Below are 17,691 nucleotides of genomic sequence, written 5' to 3'. Positions count from 1 at the left end.
TGATGACGACGATGATGATGATGATGATGATGATGATGATGATTATGATGATGATGATGATGATGATGATGATGATGATGATGATGATGATGTGTGGAGATTAAATTTAATTTAATAAAAAGAAAATAGTGATGATGCTCCAGCCCACTCAGACGTTTTACATAGACAGTCAATTTCTACACCCGTAGAATCGCCCTATTAATCAATTTTATATAATAGAGGTTTGCAAGGCCTATGATTTCCCCGTTACATAATAAATGATAATAATGGCGATATCTAATGGCTCGTTTAGCTGTCTAAGAGTATAACCTTCACAATAAAATTAATAATGAATAAGAAAACAAGTCCCACTTATAATTGACTATAAATCAATTGCTTAAGAAATCACGCACTTTTAAATGCACTCTTCTTCTTCTTCTTCTTCGTAAAAGCACTCAATTTGGCATCGTGTTTTTTTTTAATTATCGTGTAAAGTAATTAAAATTTACTCAATTTAAATGAAAATTTGAAAACGTAATTTGAAATATTTGATATGTATGCCAAGAGAATTTCAATGTTTCAAGTAATATAGTAAAGAAGTGGGAGACCTCCAAACGGGGGACAGTTTTTCTTATATAGGGGAGGAGTGAAAGACTTGGGACGACGGAGACTTGAGATACTTACTTTAATTAGTTTACTTCATTAGTGAACCTCCATATGTTTTATATGAAATTAATTTCGTTTCGCTCTGTTTAAGCTGACAGCATAAAAACACCAACCAATTTCATACTTTTCATTGCAGACTTCAAATCTTGTAAATCTCTAGTATCTATGTATATTTCTTTTCAAATCAAATTCAAATATTTATTATGTTATTATAGGTTAACAACGGTAAAAAATAGAAATCTATTAATTATAATGTTCACAATAAAAAAAACAATATTCATGTTTCAAGTTGAGAAGCATGCTTCGGAAGATTCGGGAAATATGTTAAGGGGGTAAGGAGGGCTTGGTACAGCGTATATAATAAAACACAATAAAAAAATAATCACATATTAGATATCTAGTTTTGCTACCACAGGTATTTTATTCAGCCTTTATAACCCCATGTGTTAAAGGCATCCAAAGCTGCACAGAAGAGATTCGGGTGCCTAAAAAAAACTTTGAAAAGTTCAATTTATAGTAGAAATAAGTTCTTGGTAACGTAATCATTTTTTCCTTTCAAAGACTTTGAGCAAAAATATATTTATTTGAAACTAAAAACTAGAAAAATGAGCTTTGCGTTTTCTCTTTTGTTTTTGACCACCTTAAGACTTCTAATCACCACTTTTCATATTTCACTCTGACCATGTTTCCCCAGGCTGTCCCAAGTGTCCCTGGGTCATGTCCAAAGTCTCTCTGATCTGCTCTAAGTCTTCCATTTCAGATTCTGATTCAAAATAAATTTTATCGATCAAAGTATTTCTTTTGAATTTGAATATCTAAACTTTTACAAATTCAGGATTCGATGCCCTTCATGTGGAAAAATGAAAATATTCGCTTTTGCATGAAAGTTTGGAGAGATTTCCAAATGGTTTATTGTCCCATGTCTTCCACTCCAAGAAGAAGAAGAAGAAGAAGAAGAAGAAGAAGAAGAAGAAGAAGAAGAAGAAGAAGAAGAAGAAGAAGAAGAAGAAGAAGAAGAAGAAGAAGAAGAAGAAGAAGAAGAAGAAGAAGAAGAAGAAGAAGAAGAAGAAGAAGAAGAAGAAGAAGAAGAAGAAGAAGAAGAAATATCGCTTAAGTATTTCCAGATTAGACGTGCCAACATCGTTTCAGCCGTCTATCTGGATTTTGCTCATCTCCTTTTTCCTGCCGACGCAGGAATTCTATCCTAGATTCGTTGGAAGAGTGAGGATATATAGTGAAGATAAATCTTCAAAACACAATTTGTGCCTATTCAAGTGATGTTTTCCCTCTAACCACATGCAAGTTCTGGAATCGTTCAACTGACTTGGTAGAAACTTATCCCTGCCGTTCGCATTCGCTAGCTTGGTGTCCGAAAAGTTCTCGATATGCACACATACTTTTCGAACACAGTTCCAACGCTCTGTCGTGAGCTGAAGTGCCATTTTGGCGTTTTGAATTTCAAATTCCAAATACTTGGGATGGTTTTAAAAAGCCTAATGAATTGGAAACATGGGTTTGGCATTTTGGCTTTTTCTCTTTTTGGACATTTTATCAAATTACTCAGCCTAATTTTTCCTAGCTATCTAGGCTAATGATCAAACTACAATTCTTTTTTTTTAACGACACTTTTACCAGTTTTTACATCCCAACTAAAAGGAAAATACTACTTTAAAAAAGTGGAGAGTGGTGGGGGCTACCTGAAGCCTGGGATTGTGACAATAATAACGAAAAGGTGAAAATGGAAAGGCTTTGGATAAGATCGATGTGTACTAAGTATACAAAGGATAAAATGCATTTATTTTTTAGACCATTTGGTATTGCTCTAAGAACTATTTGGCATTGTGTCGAAATATTATCTGGAAATCCTGGTCAGAGGTCGTTAGTCGTAAACTTCCGTTACTATTTTAAGAGGATTGCGTAAACAATTGCACCAGAGATCCCAAGAAAATATAAATTCCAATCCACCCCAATCGCCTTTATCTTGTCTAATTCACGGCTTTTTAAAACATCGTCTGAAATGTCAGCTGAAATCGATTTGAATCAATTGGGAGGTGAGAATTAATGTTTTACCACGAGCGATTTATTAACGAATATAACATCGGAAAGCCAATAGTTTGTATCTAGATACAAAATGGCGGCCGTTTCACGACCCAGAATACATTCAATATTGGCAACGATTTAATAGCATTATTGTCCATATACATCTGTACATATCAAAACGAACTACAAATTATGCTTTCTTAATTCTAGTCTTTTCTCTTGTCCTAAGTCTGTAAACAATTAATACCCACAGAGAAAGAATGGAACTGTTCGCAATTATTTTGCATCTTCACTTCTCATTCATTCTCATTCTCTCACTGCTACTACCCTCATCACTTATTATTATTGGAAGGAACAGTTAGTGAATTAATGACACCTTAATGAAGAATTCTAATCCAAGTAAGTCTGTCTGAACATTTATGTACTACAGAAATGTTCAGGCAGATTGATTAGAATTCTTCATTGTTTTTATAGTAAAGTAAGAGACATCCCCTTTTTTGAGACTGAGCACTGAGACTGAGACAACCTGCTGTTTAATTTTAATTTTATTCTAATACTAATGGCTCACTAATTGCCAATTTTCTAGAAAAAGGTTCAGCCTCAGCTTTTCTGCAGCTCTTTTGATTTTCAAAACTTTTGTTCAGGACAATTCCACTCTCATGCCTCATCTCTATAAAATTAGGCTTTTTGATTTGACTTTTTGACATTTTTGATTTAAAATTAAAACTCAGCAGGCCTTTGTCTTAAGTAAGTTAGTATAAAGGCACTTTGATTACTAAAATTTTCAAACCCAAAACATATTAATTTGACCCAGTCAGGTGGATGCCACTGTACGCCAATCAGAAAAGCATATTTGTATGCTTTTTTCACCTTTGTAAGATTGTATGCTTTTTCTCTCAGACTCAGATTCAGATTGTACTTTTTTGGATGAAAATCAAAATCTTAACATCATTGTAAAAGTAAAAGTAAAAGTTGCTTTAATTCTATTTCTGGTTTCTTTGCCTTCTCCATGCTTCCTAGAGTATATATACATTGTTTGATAGGTTTAAGTCTTTGTTTGCATTCTATTTTTCAATTTTTCCTGAAGTTCCTTAAATTTTCTCCAACACAAACCTGTTATAAGAATCAGTTATTTCCAAAATTACTCAACAGTAGGCAGTAGGGACAGTAGGCAGTAGGGAATGGGGGTTACATTTTCACATTGTACACCTTTTTTTGTCTCTACAGGTCTCGACTCATCCAAGACAGGACATCAGCAACTCATCCACATTCGTATCCAGCAAAGAAATGGACGTAAGACACTGACCACAGTCCAGGGACTTGATAGCAAATATGACTTGAAGAAAATCATCAAGGTTACCAAAAAGGTGAGGTTGTAGTGGTGCCTGTTTATTGACCCATAGGGGTAGTCCAGTTCATTGTTTGCAAAGTTTAAAAAATCGTGTTGTTTGGTCATTAGAAATTAGTTGCTGGTTTCTCCACAATTTAAAAAAAATTTTGTAAAATTTGTGTTACTTCATCATATAGGGGTTTCAAAATAGTATAAAAACTATGTTTGATAAAATCGTACAACTTAATATAATTACTTTGGATCACTTTTATGGATGAATGCACATTCATCATTTTCCATAAGTTCTTGCAAATTTTCAGATTTATGATGCAGACGTCCCTAATGATTTTCGTAATCATTGTTATGATTTTTTTCAGGAATTTGCATGCAATGGGACATTAGTTGATCATCCTGAGTACGGTGAGGTCATTCAGTACCAAGGAGACCAGAGAGAAACATTGTGTAACTGGCTATGTAAACTTGGAATTGGAGAAAGGGAACACATCAAAGTAAGTCATGTCTTGCATCAATTCCTTCTCTCGTCAAAGTGAATTCTAAGTTGTGAACGGGTAGTTTACAAAAATGAATATAACAGCTTTTGGGCTCAAAACCCTTCTTCAGTCATGAAAACACGTAAAATTGCCGTTGATCTTGTTTTTAAGTAATGTATTTATGTTTTCATTTTTTGTTGTTGGCTGAAGAAAGGTTTTAAGCCCAAAGCGTTCCATGTTTGATATTTTGTTCTTTTTTTGAAGCTGTTATATATTCCATTTTGTTTATTACTTTTACCAGTCCACAATTCTAGCAGTTTAGTATCCCTATAAATTCTGAGCTCTTAGAAATTGTGGATTTCAGTTATGTAGTGGAGAATTTCTCTTTCTGCTGACATGAGTTTGGCTCATATAGTTAATGTGTATCGTAAGGATGATGATGATGATGATGATAATAATAATAGTAAGCGTATTTCTATGGCGCATAATGCCAAGGGGTCTGAAGCTATAATTTTGCACAGACTTGCACAATCTTCTACCATACATATTTTTCACACACAAGTACACAAATGAATGGTAGTTTAAGATGAAAAAGAGATTGATAATTACTTTGACTAATAGTTATTTTCAAAACGATAATTAGATTAACTGATTAAGTTATTTATCAATAAGGAACGTTTTGAGCCATTTCTGAAACTTAAATGTGTTAAATCTATCAGATGTTAGTCTTCCAGGTTCAGAGAAGGAATATCAGGCAGAAGAGCCAATCTTGGAGAGGACTGTCGAAACATTATGGTTTTCTCAGTTTCTTCCGATTGCCATGAAGTTGCCACCATCTTGGATTTTGACTAACCCTTTTCAATATCAATAGGCGCTCATATTTTTGTGTACTTATGTGTCAATACAATATCAAACTTTTGTCAGAAGTTATAGTTTTATGGATAACTTGTATTGATCAATAAGTCTGCTATGTTTACCTTTTTCACTGTATATTATAAAAGCACAATGGAACCCATGTATGACAGGTTTTTAAAAATACCTGTTTTTTCTCTCCCTATTTATTTGTCTTTAGAAAGTTTACTTTCAATAGCTCCAAATACAATTCATTAGCCCATATTACGCTCAGGTAAGCCTACAGCTAAAGACAATGGAGAGCTAGACGAAACCTAGTTTGTGAATACTCTGTATGTTTGTGTGTATAGGTTATTTCCTACATAATAATAATAGTAGATGTACGTTTATATAGCGCTTATGCCGAAGCTTCGAAGCGCTTCATATTGACCATCAGTAAAAAAAACAAAAGACAACATTACATAGCTGCAGATTCGGACATACAAACAAAAGCTCACACACACACACACACACACACACACACATCCATATACACACTGTACATCAATATATATTACTCACACACTCACACACACGTATATATACATCACACCACATGCAAAACAGTAAGCTTGGAAGTGTGTTTGCGTGTGTATGTATGTGTGTGTGTGTGGAGAGAGGGGGGGGGGGGGGGGGGGGGCTGGCTGACATTGCACACCTGCTGCTGAACGGTACGGTTGAGACCCCAGCTTTTTCTCGCTTGTGTACACCAACATACACTCAATTAAACAAGTACTAGAGGACTTTTGAGATTCAGTTATAATAGGAATTTAAGGCTGATCCCATCATCACTATGATTTATTCTACTGATGTTTTAAAAAAAAAATTCAATTTTTTTTCTCCCCAGGTCCACGGTTTCTAATCTCCTGAATGGAACATCAATGCCTTTTGTCGCCGTGGATATCATCAACATTGTCATTCTCCCCCTTCAATGACTGTTAACTCCCCCCACAGTGTACATATATTATTATAAATCTTTCATTGAAATACATAAATATTATTCTATTGATGTCCTTTCGTCACACTGACTATTTGTCTTAGATTTTACTCAATCAACAAACTTTTAGAATCAATTAGCCCATACTTTGAATTTTCAAAAATAAATAAGATTAAAGGGGGAAGCATTTCTTTCTTGTTCAGGTCTTTTTCAATATTTTGCAACTCATATTTTTTTCTTTTCTTTTTTCTTTCTGACATTAAATAACAAACCCAGGCACTTTTGTATTCCAGACTCTTTACTTATCATTATCCTAGTAACATTGGTCTATATAGGACTTTTTGAACTCAAATTTAGCCAAATTTACATTTTTATTTCTCTAATTTAAAATGAGTAATGGCGGGAAATTATTGAAGAATGCTTTGTTTTCTTTTTTTTTATTCAATGACGGTAATTTTCTGGGTTTTTTATTTTTTTTGATATCTCAGAAATTTTTCATTGTGGTTTTAGTTCCAAATTATTTCTTTCTTATTCGTCAACACATATTTATCTTGAAAAACTATTAGATTGTGAGTGTGGGTGAGTAAATGACACTTACCCTTGGATGTACAGGTGGTAAGTTCAGATCTCTGGTGGAGATCCTGGGATATTTTTTTCTTCTTCCTCATGACCTTAGAATTTTAAAGGCCGGAGGTCTCGCCTTTTGACTAACCTATCACACATTGAAAGTACGAGTCATGAAAGCTGAGATATTTTTTTAATGAAAGTATTTGTTTGATCGTCCAAGTTAGTAAATTTTTTTTCTTAGTAATGTTTGCGATGATAAATCGAACGTTAATTAGTTCATTGTAAATAGCACACAAGGTCAGAGAATACGAGATTTTTGTTATTTATTCGTCTGTTCCTTTCTTTTCCTATCAGATACAAATAGAGGGCAGGATAGGTGACTTTTCTTTTTTTTTTTTAATTACAAAAATAATTCAGTCATTATCTTTTAAAAATTTAGGCTTGACTTTTTGCTTAACAGGCCTATCACTGATTGTTTATTAGTGCTACAGATTTGTCACTTGTGCATTCAAATAATTATATTTCATTGGGATTGGTTGAAAATGATTACTGTAGTATTTTTTTTTTTTTGAATAAAAAAAATCATATATAATCTGTCAGATATCATTGATATCACCACATGGCAAGTATAGATGGATAGTTGATTTTATAATATTTATATTTGTCACTCACAACCTGTAGTAAGGTCTCTGGTTAAGTTATGGATATTTGGATTTGCACATGTGTCGTTTACTGTGTACATTATATTTTGCTATTTTCTCAAAATTCTTTTGATGAATGCACTGATTTTTCAATTTGGAAGAAGAGCGAATAAACTTGGATAAATTGCATATTTCTTAAGTTTTTGTGCTTTTCTTTTATGTGTTTAAATATTATTTTATCATTTTCTTTTTATGCTCTGTGGGTTTTTTTTTTACCTCCCATAATGGGCAGGCAGGAAGGTCACTTGCTGTGTCTTCTATTCCTCAACTTAATCTCTGTCTTTGTATTGGAATGACATTACTCGGATTTGTCTTGACCCAGCAGTCCTTGGCTGAGAGGGAAACAGTCAGTTTATTATGATTTTGCGAGATATTATTTTCCTTCTAATTCTAAGTGCAAGTCATCTCTCTGTTATGTACTGTTGTATTTGTTTATTTTGAATATATATATAATTTTAAGCATATGAGTGTATTCCTATTCGTAGGATCCTGGGTTTGAAAATACATGTATTCCTATTTGTGGGATCCCATGCATATGTCCTTATTTGAACCATAGTCCTTTTTCTTGTGTGATTTCAATTCGATTTTTTTTCCTTTTGACTGTTGCTGAAATGACCTAAATGTCCCGGTGTTGTAGCAGGGTGAGGAACCTAACCTCCCATAGTGGACAGGGAGGCCCTTACTGCGTCTTCTATCCCTCTAGAGCTGTTTTCCAATTTGCCTTCTGTCTTTGTCTTGGTTTTGTCCTGGCTGCAAAGGAAATATTCAAATGTATAGATACTGTTTTGGGCCTGTTTTTGTGTCTGGAATGAGACTTAGGTGATCTCAAACTAAGTACATCGATAGTGTGCTATTGGAATCTACATCTGTTCCCTATTTGAACCAATTCCCCTTTGTCTTACATTTCTTGGGTGTAGGTACTTTAATTGTAATTCTAGAACTTTTTACTATCCCATATTCTTCCTTTTTACTGGCGCTGATATGACCTAAATGTGTTGCAAGCGCAATAAAACCCTTTGTAACAAGTCCTATGTATCAGTGATGAAAATCTTCCGCAGATCCGCAGAATTTTGGGATTTTCTGTTTCGCTGTTTTTGCAGTGTCAAACATTTTTATATGACAAGCTGTGCTCAGTCCCTCCTTTTTGACAAATTGCCATCATCATCACTGATATATGGAACCATATTTCCATTTCATACAGCACCAATTGCCCGTTAGTTAGCGTTCTTTTATGTGCTAACATTCATACATTATCCATGACTGCCTACCGCAGGTATTCATTCACACGAGTCAATTGGGGTAATGTGTGCAAAGTGCCTTACCCATGGACACAATAACGAGCTCATAATATAATTTCCACTTTCACCTTCCAGCCATTGATGTACTGAACATTGCTTGGTTTTTGTGCCAAGACTCTGTACACCAGGGCAAAGCAAATACTGGATAAAGTTATCCCAAACATCAGTAGGTCTGGGTAGGCATATCTATCTTTTTATTCTTTTGGGCATATTTTACTTTCTGCTTGGAATAGCATAGTGTCATACACACCTTTCCAGTTTAGTTCGTCTTTCATTAATCCTCTTTTACATGAGGCTTTGCACTTGTTATTGTTATGGAATGAGAACATTTGGTTTTGCTTGAGAGGAAAATGACCCAAAGGATGTTTAAAAAAATATTTTAAAATAGAAATTTATTTCATCATATTTAGACTCAGGACAGAGCACTGTTAACAGACACGCCATATACAGACCTGTCTAGTGTTAAGAGAAATTTGTAGAATTACGAATTCTTGGCTCCTGCTGCAGAGTTGCAAATGAGTTTCTCAATAAATCTTACTGAAAAGGAGTGTCATTCTAGACATAGATATATTTAGGACTTTGGGTCATGCTGAAGGCAAAGTTATGATCTGTAAAGCTACTTTTATGGTGACTTATCTTTTTTCCATTAGAAACTACAAATTTCTAAAATTTCAAGTCGATAGACCTGCGAATGTACTCTAAATTTTGTTGTGGAGATACAGGCATGAACTCTTGCCAAAATTACAATGAAACTGATCCACGCATGCTCTCTTTAATTTATGGTGTATGGTAAGAAAAATGCTGGCCTCAGTATACAGATACCGCTACAAAACTCTATGGTAATGATTTGTTGATCTTCAGAAGACTTTGGAATTTGTTATAAGCATCGGAATCCAGCTTTGATCTATTTCAGAGGAATGCATGATGAATTGATATTTTTATTGTTTATGTTATTGGCTGAAACGTTCTGTATTTCATATTTTGTTCTTTTTCAAAGCTGTTATATTATATTCATATATGTTCATTACTTTTAACATAGTCAAACTTATAAATCAAAACTGACATAAGAACTTCTAGCCAAATATCTTATCATTATAACACCAGTGTTTTATTTCAATTTTACTCTTCTTTCACATTATATATAAATACAATTTAGTGACATTATATTTAATTGTGATACTTAATATACATCCCAATCACAAACATGTACACTGGATACATTTCAAGGCAAAGAAAGGCTACACCCATAACCATGAACCATGAAAGTGATTCTAATGTACTCTCATATGGTTAAAAGTGGCCAAAATAAATTCAAATTGCGTGTTCATATTCAATAATAAACGAGAGACCTAACTTCCAAAAAAACTTAAACAGATTAAAGAATTAACCAGAATTAAATAGGATGCACGTAAAACGTAATATCTTTACTATAAAAACAGGGCGATCAATAATTTGATGATTGCAGCAAGGTGATGATACAATCTCACAATGTTGCATTGTGGGTGCTTTACTCAAAACAACATAAAAACTATAGTTATATCGTGACAATGGAAACAATCACCTTAATCATCGATGATCAGTTTCTTCAGTACATCTGCCTCAGATCATTTGAAAGTTTCTATTACTGCCAAATTATTTTATAGTGGATGCATTCATTCATTTCCTTTTCTTTCCTGTTCCTTTTGCCATTGGTTTAGGAATGATTAAAATTCAGAAAAAGTGTGGAGTGGGCACTAGCATCAATAATGATGAGAAAAATAGGAGATGGAGTAGTGCCAGATGAAAACAGAGATCCAGGATTGTTCAGTCGGTTGTGCGACCGCTTGCTGTCCTCTCTCTCAGCGGTGGGTGTGGTGCAGTGACATCATTATTATGAAGTCCTAGGTGTGGTGTCAATTGGATCCTGACTTTGGCACTGACCCCGTAACTATTTATTCTCTGTTTTCTTCTCTACATCCTATTTTTCTCATTGTTAGGAATGATTAAGATATGAAAAAAAGCATTATAGAAAAAAATAGAGACATTTATGATTTGATTGGGAAAAGATGATTTTGATATGAAGTATAAAAGAAAATGTAAATATAAACTTTTCTAAAATGGTCTTAAGGGGAATGTGTTATGAATAAATGGTTTAAATATTATCCATCAATTTAAAAGGTATCAAAAAAAAAACAAAAAAAAATTATTAAACAAATGAGGCCACCTTTGAAATCTTTAAAAAAAAAGTGGAATAGAAATGCAATCTTGTCTTGTTTGTGTGGTATGCATCATCCGTTTTATTTAAATATTACACATCAAAGAATTTTATTCTCTACTATAGCTAATTGGACAAATGTGTTTTATTTTTAATTTTAATTTAAATGCCATTTTATTAAACGTCATTAAATTTAGGCCAATCAATACTTCAACATGATGGAAGGCAAGCTTGCTTCAAATCAGAAGTAATAGTAATAGCATAATCATATCATACCTTAATTTTAGATGATAAAAAGGCGCATAAAATGCTTTATGATTGTCGCGTGAAATGTTGGAAGAAATAGAATCGCAGGTCTGTTGCAAAAAGGAGTGTTTTTATAAACAAACATATCAAAATTAAGGACTATTAGCTTTATATTTTACAATAGCATTGATCGGATTCCTTATATTCATTCAGATAAAATGATAGCCACAAGTAAAGTGATGGTTGGAATGTTGGTTGTTATTAAAACATTCGATGTATATATAAATTTTAAAAAAAACCCCCCAAAAAAACAAAACAAAACATTCAGCTCCTCCTAGAGATAAGAAAAAGTAAAAAAAAAACCCCTTAAAGAAATTAGGTACCTACTCTCTCTCTCTCTCTCTCTCTCTCTCTCTCTCTCTCTCTCTCTCTCTCTCTCTCTCTCTCTCTCTCTCTCTCTTTCGCCTTCTCTCTTGTATGTGACTTTAAATGCTGCCGTTTAAATCAAATCATTTCATTATTTCAAAACGATGTCAAGTCCAATAAGAGAAATTATTCAAGTTAACATTTTGTTTTTTGGGTAGAAATTAGTCTCTTTCCAACAGTTAGCCTGCTGGGACATAAGTACGGTATGGTAAATATCTCTGTAACCAGAACAGTGTAGCCCTCTCAAAATCAACACCTATGGACTGTAAACGTTGTGTGGGCTGAAAATAAAAATATTCGTGAATGTGTTTTGCTGTATCTATAGTTGATACACACTACTCAAATTGTAATCTCATCTTTGATCATGAACAGTGTGGTCTGCTCCAAGATGAGGAAAACTTCTCTCTCACTCAATCATGCTATGTTGCTTTTAAGCAAGAGTTGAAGTTGTTGACATTATCATAGATTTCGTGACAATGATAAATAAGGGGAAAAAAAGATCACGATTTGGTGTTGATTTTAAGCGAAGCAAAACACAAAGTGAATTTACTTCTCTTGGATGGCACTGTACTAGTTACTGGATATTTTCATTTTCAGGGGAGGGACAGGTAGGTTTGGAGAATACAAATATACTATATACTGCAACACATGATAAGACTGCTATGATTGGCCGGCAACAGTTTGAAGAGATTAACTTAAAAAAAAAAAAAATCACTTGTGGTAATGTGCTGGCATAACCTCTGGTCTTTGATGTGAGTCTACCTTGGAGGGAATGTTCTTGAATCTACGGGGGATAAAAATAAATAATAATAATAATATATATATATATATTAGCTGGAATCACGTGGAGTGCTCGACAGTTTCTTGGAACGAATTATTTATTTATTCTCACCACATTCTGATATATCGTCCGGCAACAGAGTGAGGTGATTTCCGTGTTTGGTATTTCGTTCTTTCTTGAAGCTGTTACATTAATTTTCGTTCATTACTTCAGGCATGAGTTTAAATCTTTAAATCCTTAATACCATTCTTAAAAGATCAAGGTGAGACAAATATGTCACGGCTACTCTACATCAATACGAGGTTCCATTGCCCTAACGCTGTTGAACAAAGTCAGTTACCAAAATGACTTACTTGTTCATTATGAACAGATCTTTTTCTTCCTCGTTTTTCTTGGACTGTGCGTTGTGTCTGCTCGTAGCAGAGTTGTTCAAGCTTTGGATTAAAAGTAAAAAACAAATAAAACGGAATAAGATAAAGTTATATCAGCCAAATCCAGACGCACATTAATACAAGTCTTGGAGAAGTCTAAAAATTGCAAAGTGTCAAAGTTTTGGTTAATTTTCTTTTCTTTAGTCATTAAATCAATCAATAAATGGTCAGTTTTCTTTTCTTTAGTCAATAAATCAATCAATAAATGGTCACTTTTCTTTTCTTTACCCAATAAATCAATCAGTAAGTGGTAAATTTTATTTCCTTTGGTCAATTAATAAGTAAATTCCTCTTTATCCATACATAAAAATATAATTAGAAACAACAATAGCTTTCCACCATCGTTTAAAACAAGTTGCAAAACAGGAAAATCATAATGCCCATTTATTTAACAAAAATAAATATAAAAGCTTCCAAAAAGAACAAAATACTGAATATAGAATTTTCCAGGTTCAAAAACCCGTCTTCAGTCAAAGGTTTTGTGCCGGAAACGTTCCATGTTAAGTATTTTGTTCTTTTAAAAAGCTATTATACTCATTTGTTCAATAAGTTTTACACTCTACAGCTAATAGCAGCTTAGTATTCACTCTAAATTGTCCATTAAGTAATTGCAGCAAGCAATCAATGGAGTCCTCAACATTAACATCTACTCTAAGTAAGCTTTCAGAATATACTGTGTGTAATGAATGGGAAATAACTGCGTAATTGTTGTCTGGTATGTGCAGTAGTGACAGAGTTATATCCCGTGTATTGTTACATTTTTGTATTGTTATTGTCTGGAAGAGTGACAGCCCTTCTTTATTCTTATGTAACTTCCTTTCTGTAGCTTGTTGGCGTGACGGAACATGATGTAATCAAATTACCACTTTACAACTCTATAATATCTTCTGTTTTTACAATAATCTATATATTCCTAACCATCTGAATCCCTACAAATTCACTCCATTGCTTATCTCTTGCTACCATCCAAATTTGATCACCCAGCAGGTATCGGGTAGCAGGGTTTAAGTTAAATCTTGCAGAAAGTATTTCTTAATTGAATATGCTATCTGATAGCTAAAAAGAAAAAAAGTAGTCATTCTGAGCCATTTCGCCAATGGAGTTGGAGTTTATGCCAATCTCTATAGTATGAAATAGACAATAGCAATTGCTCCATATCGTTTGGATAAGACTCTGGTCTATCGCAAATTACTTTTCATCAGAACTAAAAGACCCAGCTACCTAATCACTGCTAGGTGGACAGGGGGATCACCAAAAAATATCAACTGTACACAGGATTGATCTCAATCTCTTTGCATGTGAAGCGAGTGCTCTACCAACTGAACTATCGGGACCTCTCTATCTAATAGGTAGAAACCAATTTTTACTGTTCGTTTCGTACTGAAGAAATGGGGTAAACTTGAGTTCCAAGAAATTTTAAAATTAATAAAATAAAATAAATATTAACATTTATGTAATGCATTTCAATGGATAAACCACGCTCAATGCGCATCGCAGTGTTTTGTTGATTTTCCTATATTTCTATTTCATATACAGTACCAGTCACCTGTTAGGCATCCTTTTTGTACCAACACTAATACAATACCCGTCACTGCCTGTAGCCAGATACCCATTCACACCTGAGTCTTAAGGTTTTAAACGACTCTGTGCCTACACTGACTCACTTATTTTCCTTGACTCCTTGTTTCCACCCCTTGTCATTCCTGCCTTGAGCTCCGCAATCGTGTTCATCTCGTTTATCATGCCAGTCTTGTTTGTATCCTCCAGCAAGAAGTTTGGACATGTTAGTTGGCTCTTCTGTCTCTGAAGGCCTAAAAGGAATATGAATAAAGAGTAAATGTTAGGTTATCTGAAACTATGCACAGTAAAAACATTATTAAAAAAAAAAAAAAAAAATCAAAAAAAAATCAACTACTTAAAACAACAAATAATGAAATAATTAAAATTTTGAGCTGAAACTCTCCGTTAGCTAAAGAAAAAAAAAAAAAAAATTATAATAAATTGTGAAAAGTCTTGAATGAATAGGTAGAAGTTTTCAGAGCAACATTATGAAATGTCCAGAATGGAATTTTAAAGATTTGTAGTGGAAAGAAATCTGTCACTCCTAAACGAGAACTTTTTCTACTTAAAAAAAAAACAAAAAAAAAAAAAAAACGAAAACAAAATTAATATAAAAAGTGTCGGCACTGGCAGAAGGCAGAAAATAAAAAAAGAATAAAGAACTTCTGGGGAAAAATGAGTCAATTTACTGAGGAGTACAGTGAGAGAATGTGAGTAACGAGCCTGTTCCAAGGACAAGTATGCACTGCTCAGAGTGGGATTTGAACCCAGGACCTTCCGATCCAAAGGCGAGTGCCATACCACTGGACCACATAGCCACAAACACTGTGTCGCTGTTATTTATTTCAGATTCTTTGATATTTCTATAATAATAATACAAAAGATTAACTGCTATGTGGGAATCGACAATTGTGAGACTGGCTGAGAAAACTGGGAAGATGCGGCAAGCTTCTATTCGAGATATGAGCCAAAATCGAAGATAAAGTGATTCTCATAGCAACAAATTCTATTAAGAAAACAATTCATAACTTGGGTTCTAATAGACATAGAAAGAAACTTTAAAGTGGTAAGTGATTAAAAAGATGTGGTCTACACCACTGCATACATAACTCAATTTGTTAAATTTGCGCATCTTTCCAGGTACACAATTTCTATTGTACCACCCTAGTCCCAACGAAAACAGAAACAAAACTCTTCAAGTTTTCTTTACTTACATTTTGAAAGAACTATCTTTCTTGGATTGTCTGGCTGGCTTCTCCCTGGGGGGAATACTCTTCATGGGTGGAGGTGGCTTTTCATTTCTAACTCCAAAACTGTTAATGAAACAAAAGAGAATGTTGCTTGTTAAAGAAGCCCATCAATAGTACAAGAAAAGAGAAATCCACAAAACATTTTGTTACATTTCTTAGAAAGAAAAAAAAAACATGAAACTTACCACATGGGAAATAGAACAATATAAATTTTAAAAAAATACATGTGAGGATTATATGTAATATTCAAACTTAAAATTTTTCTTATCGTAGAAAGATCAAATATATATAAAACGTTATAGAACAAATATTACACTAAAAGGTACATTCTGAAAACATCACATCCCTGGTGTAACATAGTTTAAAGTACATTACCATTACAGTATAATATATATTATAATTCCCTCCCTCCCCCTGCATTGAGATCTAATTTCACACAAGTACATTATCATTACAGTGTAATATATCTTATAATTCCCTCCCTCCCCCTGCATTGAGATCTAATTTCACACAAGTACATTATCATTACAGTGTAATATATATTATAATTCCCTCCCTCCCCCTGCATTGAGATCTAATTTCACACAAGTACATTACCATTACAGTGTAATATATATTATATTCCCCTCCCTCTCCCTGCATTGTGATCTAATTTCACACAAGTCAAGTACATTACAATTACAGTGTAATATATATTATATTCCCCTCCCTCCCCCTGCATTGAGATCTAATTTCACACAAGTACATTACCATTACAGTGGATGAGTCCACCCAGAGGTCAAACAGCTTTACGTGTTTTGTTTTAATCTCTGTATTGAGAGTCCAACACCTGAAATTCAGGCCCAGTTGGGGGCAGCGTGGCTCAGTGGTATAGTCTTTCCTTCATACCGGAAAGGTAACAAGTTCGATCACCTTCCGCTGCGCTTTGTGGCCTTGAGCAAGTCACTTCACCCTAGCTCAATTTACGGCGCTGCACTGTGGCTGATACCTGGGTTATTCCAGTATTCCCTTGGAATAGACTCTCAAGACAAATTTCCCCCATGGGATAAATAAAGGGAATTTTGTTTTATTTATTTAGTCTGTAATAGACTTTGAGTTGTGGCTAAATCAACCATAAAAAGATTTCAATCACTCGTTCATTGTCATACATTCTTGTACTACATAACATAGGCAGGGCTACCAAATAGACATTAAGTATATGATAATGAAATTCCAAACACAACAATCACTATTTATGACTGTCCTCACCCCGCTCTCCCCTCACCATCTCCTCAGTGACAATAACGTATTTTGTCAGGGTTAATGATGATCATCCGACAATTGAATTTTATGCCAACTGGATAAACAAATATCTCAAGTTCAGCTCTCTGCAGTTCAACAAATTACAGCAATTCACAATAAATCGTATATATATGATGTAATTAAAACAGTACTCTGAATAAGATTTTGACTAAAAATTTGAGCACAATGCCAACTAAATTTACTTAAAGCACTTTACAACAGCAACGGTTTAACATTACAATACATGACGCCTTCAAGGTTCTTTTCCAACTATTTTTCAATAAAGCCAATACTCTTAGGGGGCAGTGTGGCTCAGCAGTACGGTCTTTGCTTCATACCCGAAAAGGTACCTAGCTCGATCACCCACCGCTGCACTGTGTGGCCTTGAGCAAGTCACCTCACCAAAGCTCAATATCAGCGACATGAAGGGCCATACTTATTCTGGATTGGCTTGCTTTGTTCACATGCATTTTTGCTCATTTGTTTTTGTTTTTTGTTTTTAAGGGTTTGACCGCGCTTGCAACACATTAAGATCATTTCAGCACCAGTAAAAAGGAAGGTAAAAAGATTCTAGATGTACAATTAAAAGGACTTGAGGAAAAAGTAAGACAAAGGGGAATGA

General features: G+C 34.0%; 2 protein-coding genes across 2 annotated transcripts in view; one reads left to right on the top strand and one right to left on the bottom strand.

Annotated features, from left to right (window-relative positions):
* Nucleotides 1-2,310: 2,310 nt before the first annotated feature.
* Nucleotides 2,311-7,731, top strand: LOC144958988 (eukaryotic translation initiation factor eIF1-like). The gene is made up of 4 exons (XM_078891291.1): nucleotides 2,311-2,696; nucleotides 3,913-4,052; nucleotides 4,393-4,524; nucleotides 6,245-7,731. The coding sequence occupies exons 1-4, from the start codon at nucleotides 2,663-2,665 to the stop codon at nucleotides 6,257-6,259; spliced, it is 321 nt and encodes a 106-aa protein (XP_078747417.1). The 5' UTR covers nucleotides 2,311-2,662; the 3' UTR covers nucleotides 6,260-7,731.
* A 2,253-nt stretch (nucleotides 7,732-9,984) lies between these two features.
* LOC144958987 (uncharacterized protein C7orf57 homolog) overlaps nucleotides 9,985-17,691 on the bottom strand; it is a 13,673-nt gene continuing 5,966 nt past the window's right edge. Inside the window, exons 5-8 of the mRNA XM_078891290.1 lie at nucleotides 15,753-15,851; nucleotides 14,643-14,789; nucleotides 12,901-12,981; nucleotides 9,985-12,550 (exon numbers count right to left, since the gene is read on the bottom strand). Coding sequence (XP_078747416.1) covers nucleotides 12,478-12,550; nucleotides 12,901-12,981; nucleotides 14,643-14,789; nucleotides 15,753-15,851 — 400 coding nt within the window. The 3' untranslated portion in view covers nucleotides 9,985-12,477. The remainder of the gene's footprint in view (nucleotides 12,551-12,900; nucleotides 12,982-14,642; nucleotides 14,790-15,752; nucleotides 15,852-17,691) is intronic.

This window comes from Berghia stephanieae, chromosome 13 (assembly GCF_034508935.2).
Source record: "Berghia stephanieae isolate SIO BIC M18660-M18661 chromosome 13, UCSD_Bste_1.3, whole genome shotgun sequence".
Lineage (NCBI taxonomy): Eukaryota > Metazoa > Mollusca > Gastropoda > Nudibranchia > Aeolidiidae > Berghia > Berghia stephanieae.
The sequence above is the reverse complement of the archived record's forward strand: the minus strand, read 5'-3'. Positions and strand labels throughout refer to the sequence as shown.

Bases quoted from the DNA above. Each gene is read 5' to 3' on its own strand.
- LOC144958988 (XM_078891291.1), top strand. From the start codon at position 2,663: ATGTCAGCTGAAATCGATTTGAATCAATTGGGAG. The intron at 2,697-3,912 runs GTGAGAATTAAT...TTGTCTCTACAG, and splicing joins CGATTTGAATCAATTGGGAG to GTCTCGACTCATCCAAGACA. The intron at 4,053-4,392 runs GTGAGGTTGTAG...GATTTTTTTCAG, and splicing joins TCATCAAGGTTACCAAAAAG to GAATTTGCATGCAATGGGAC.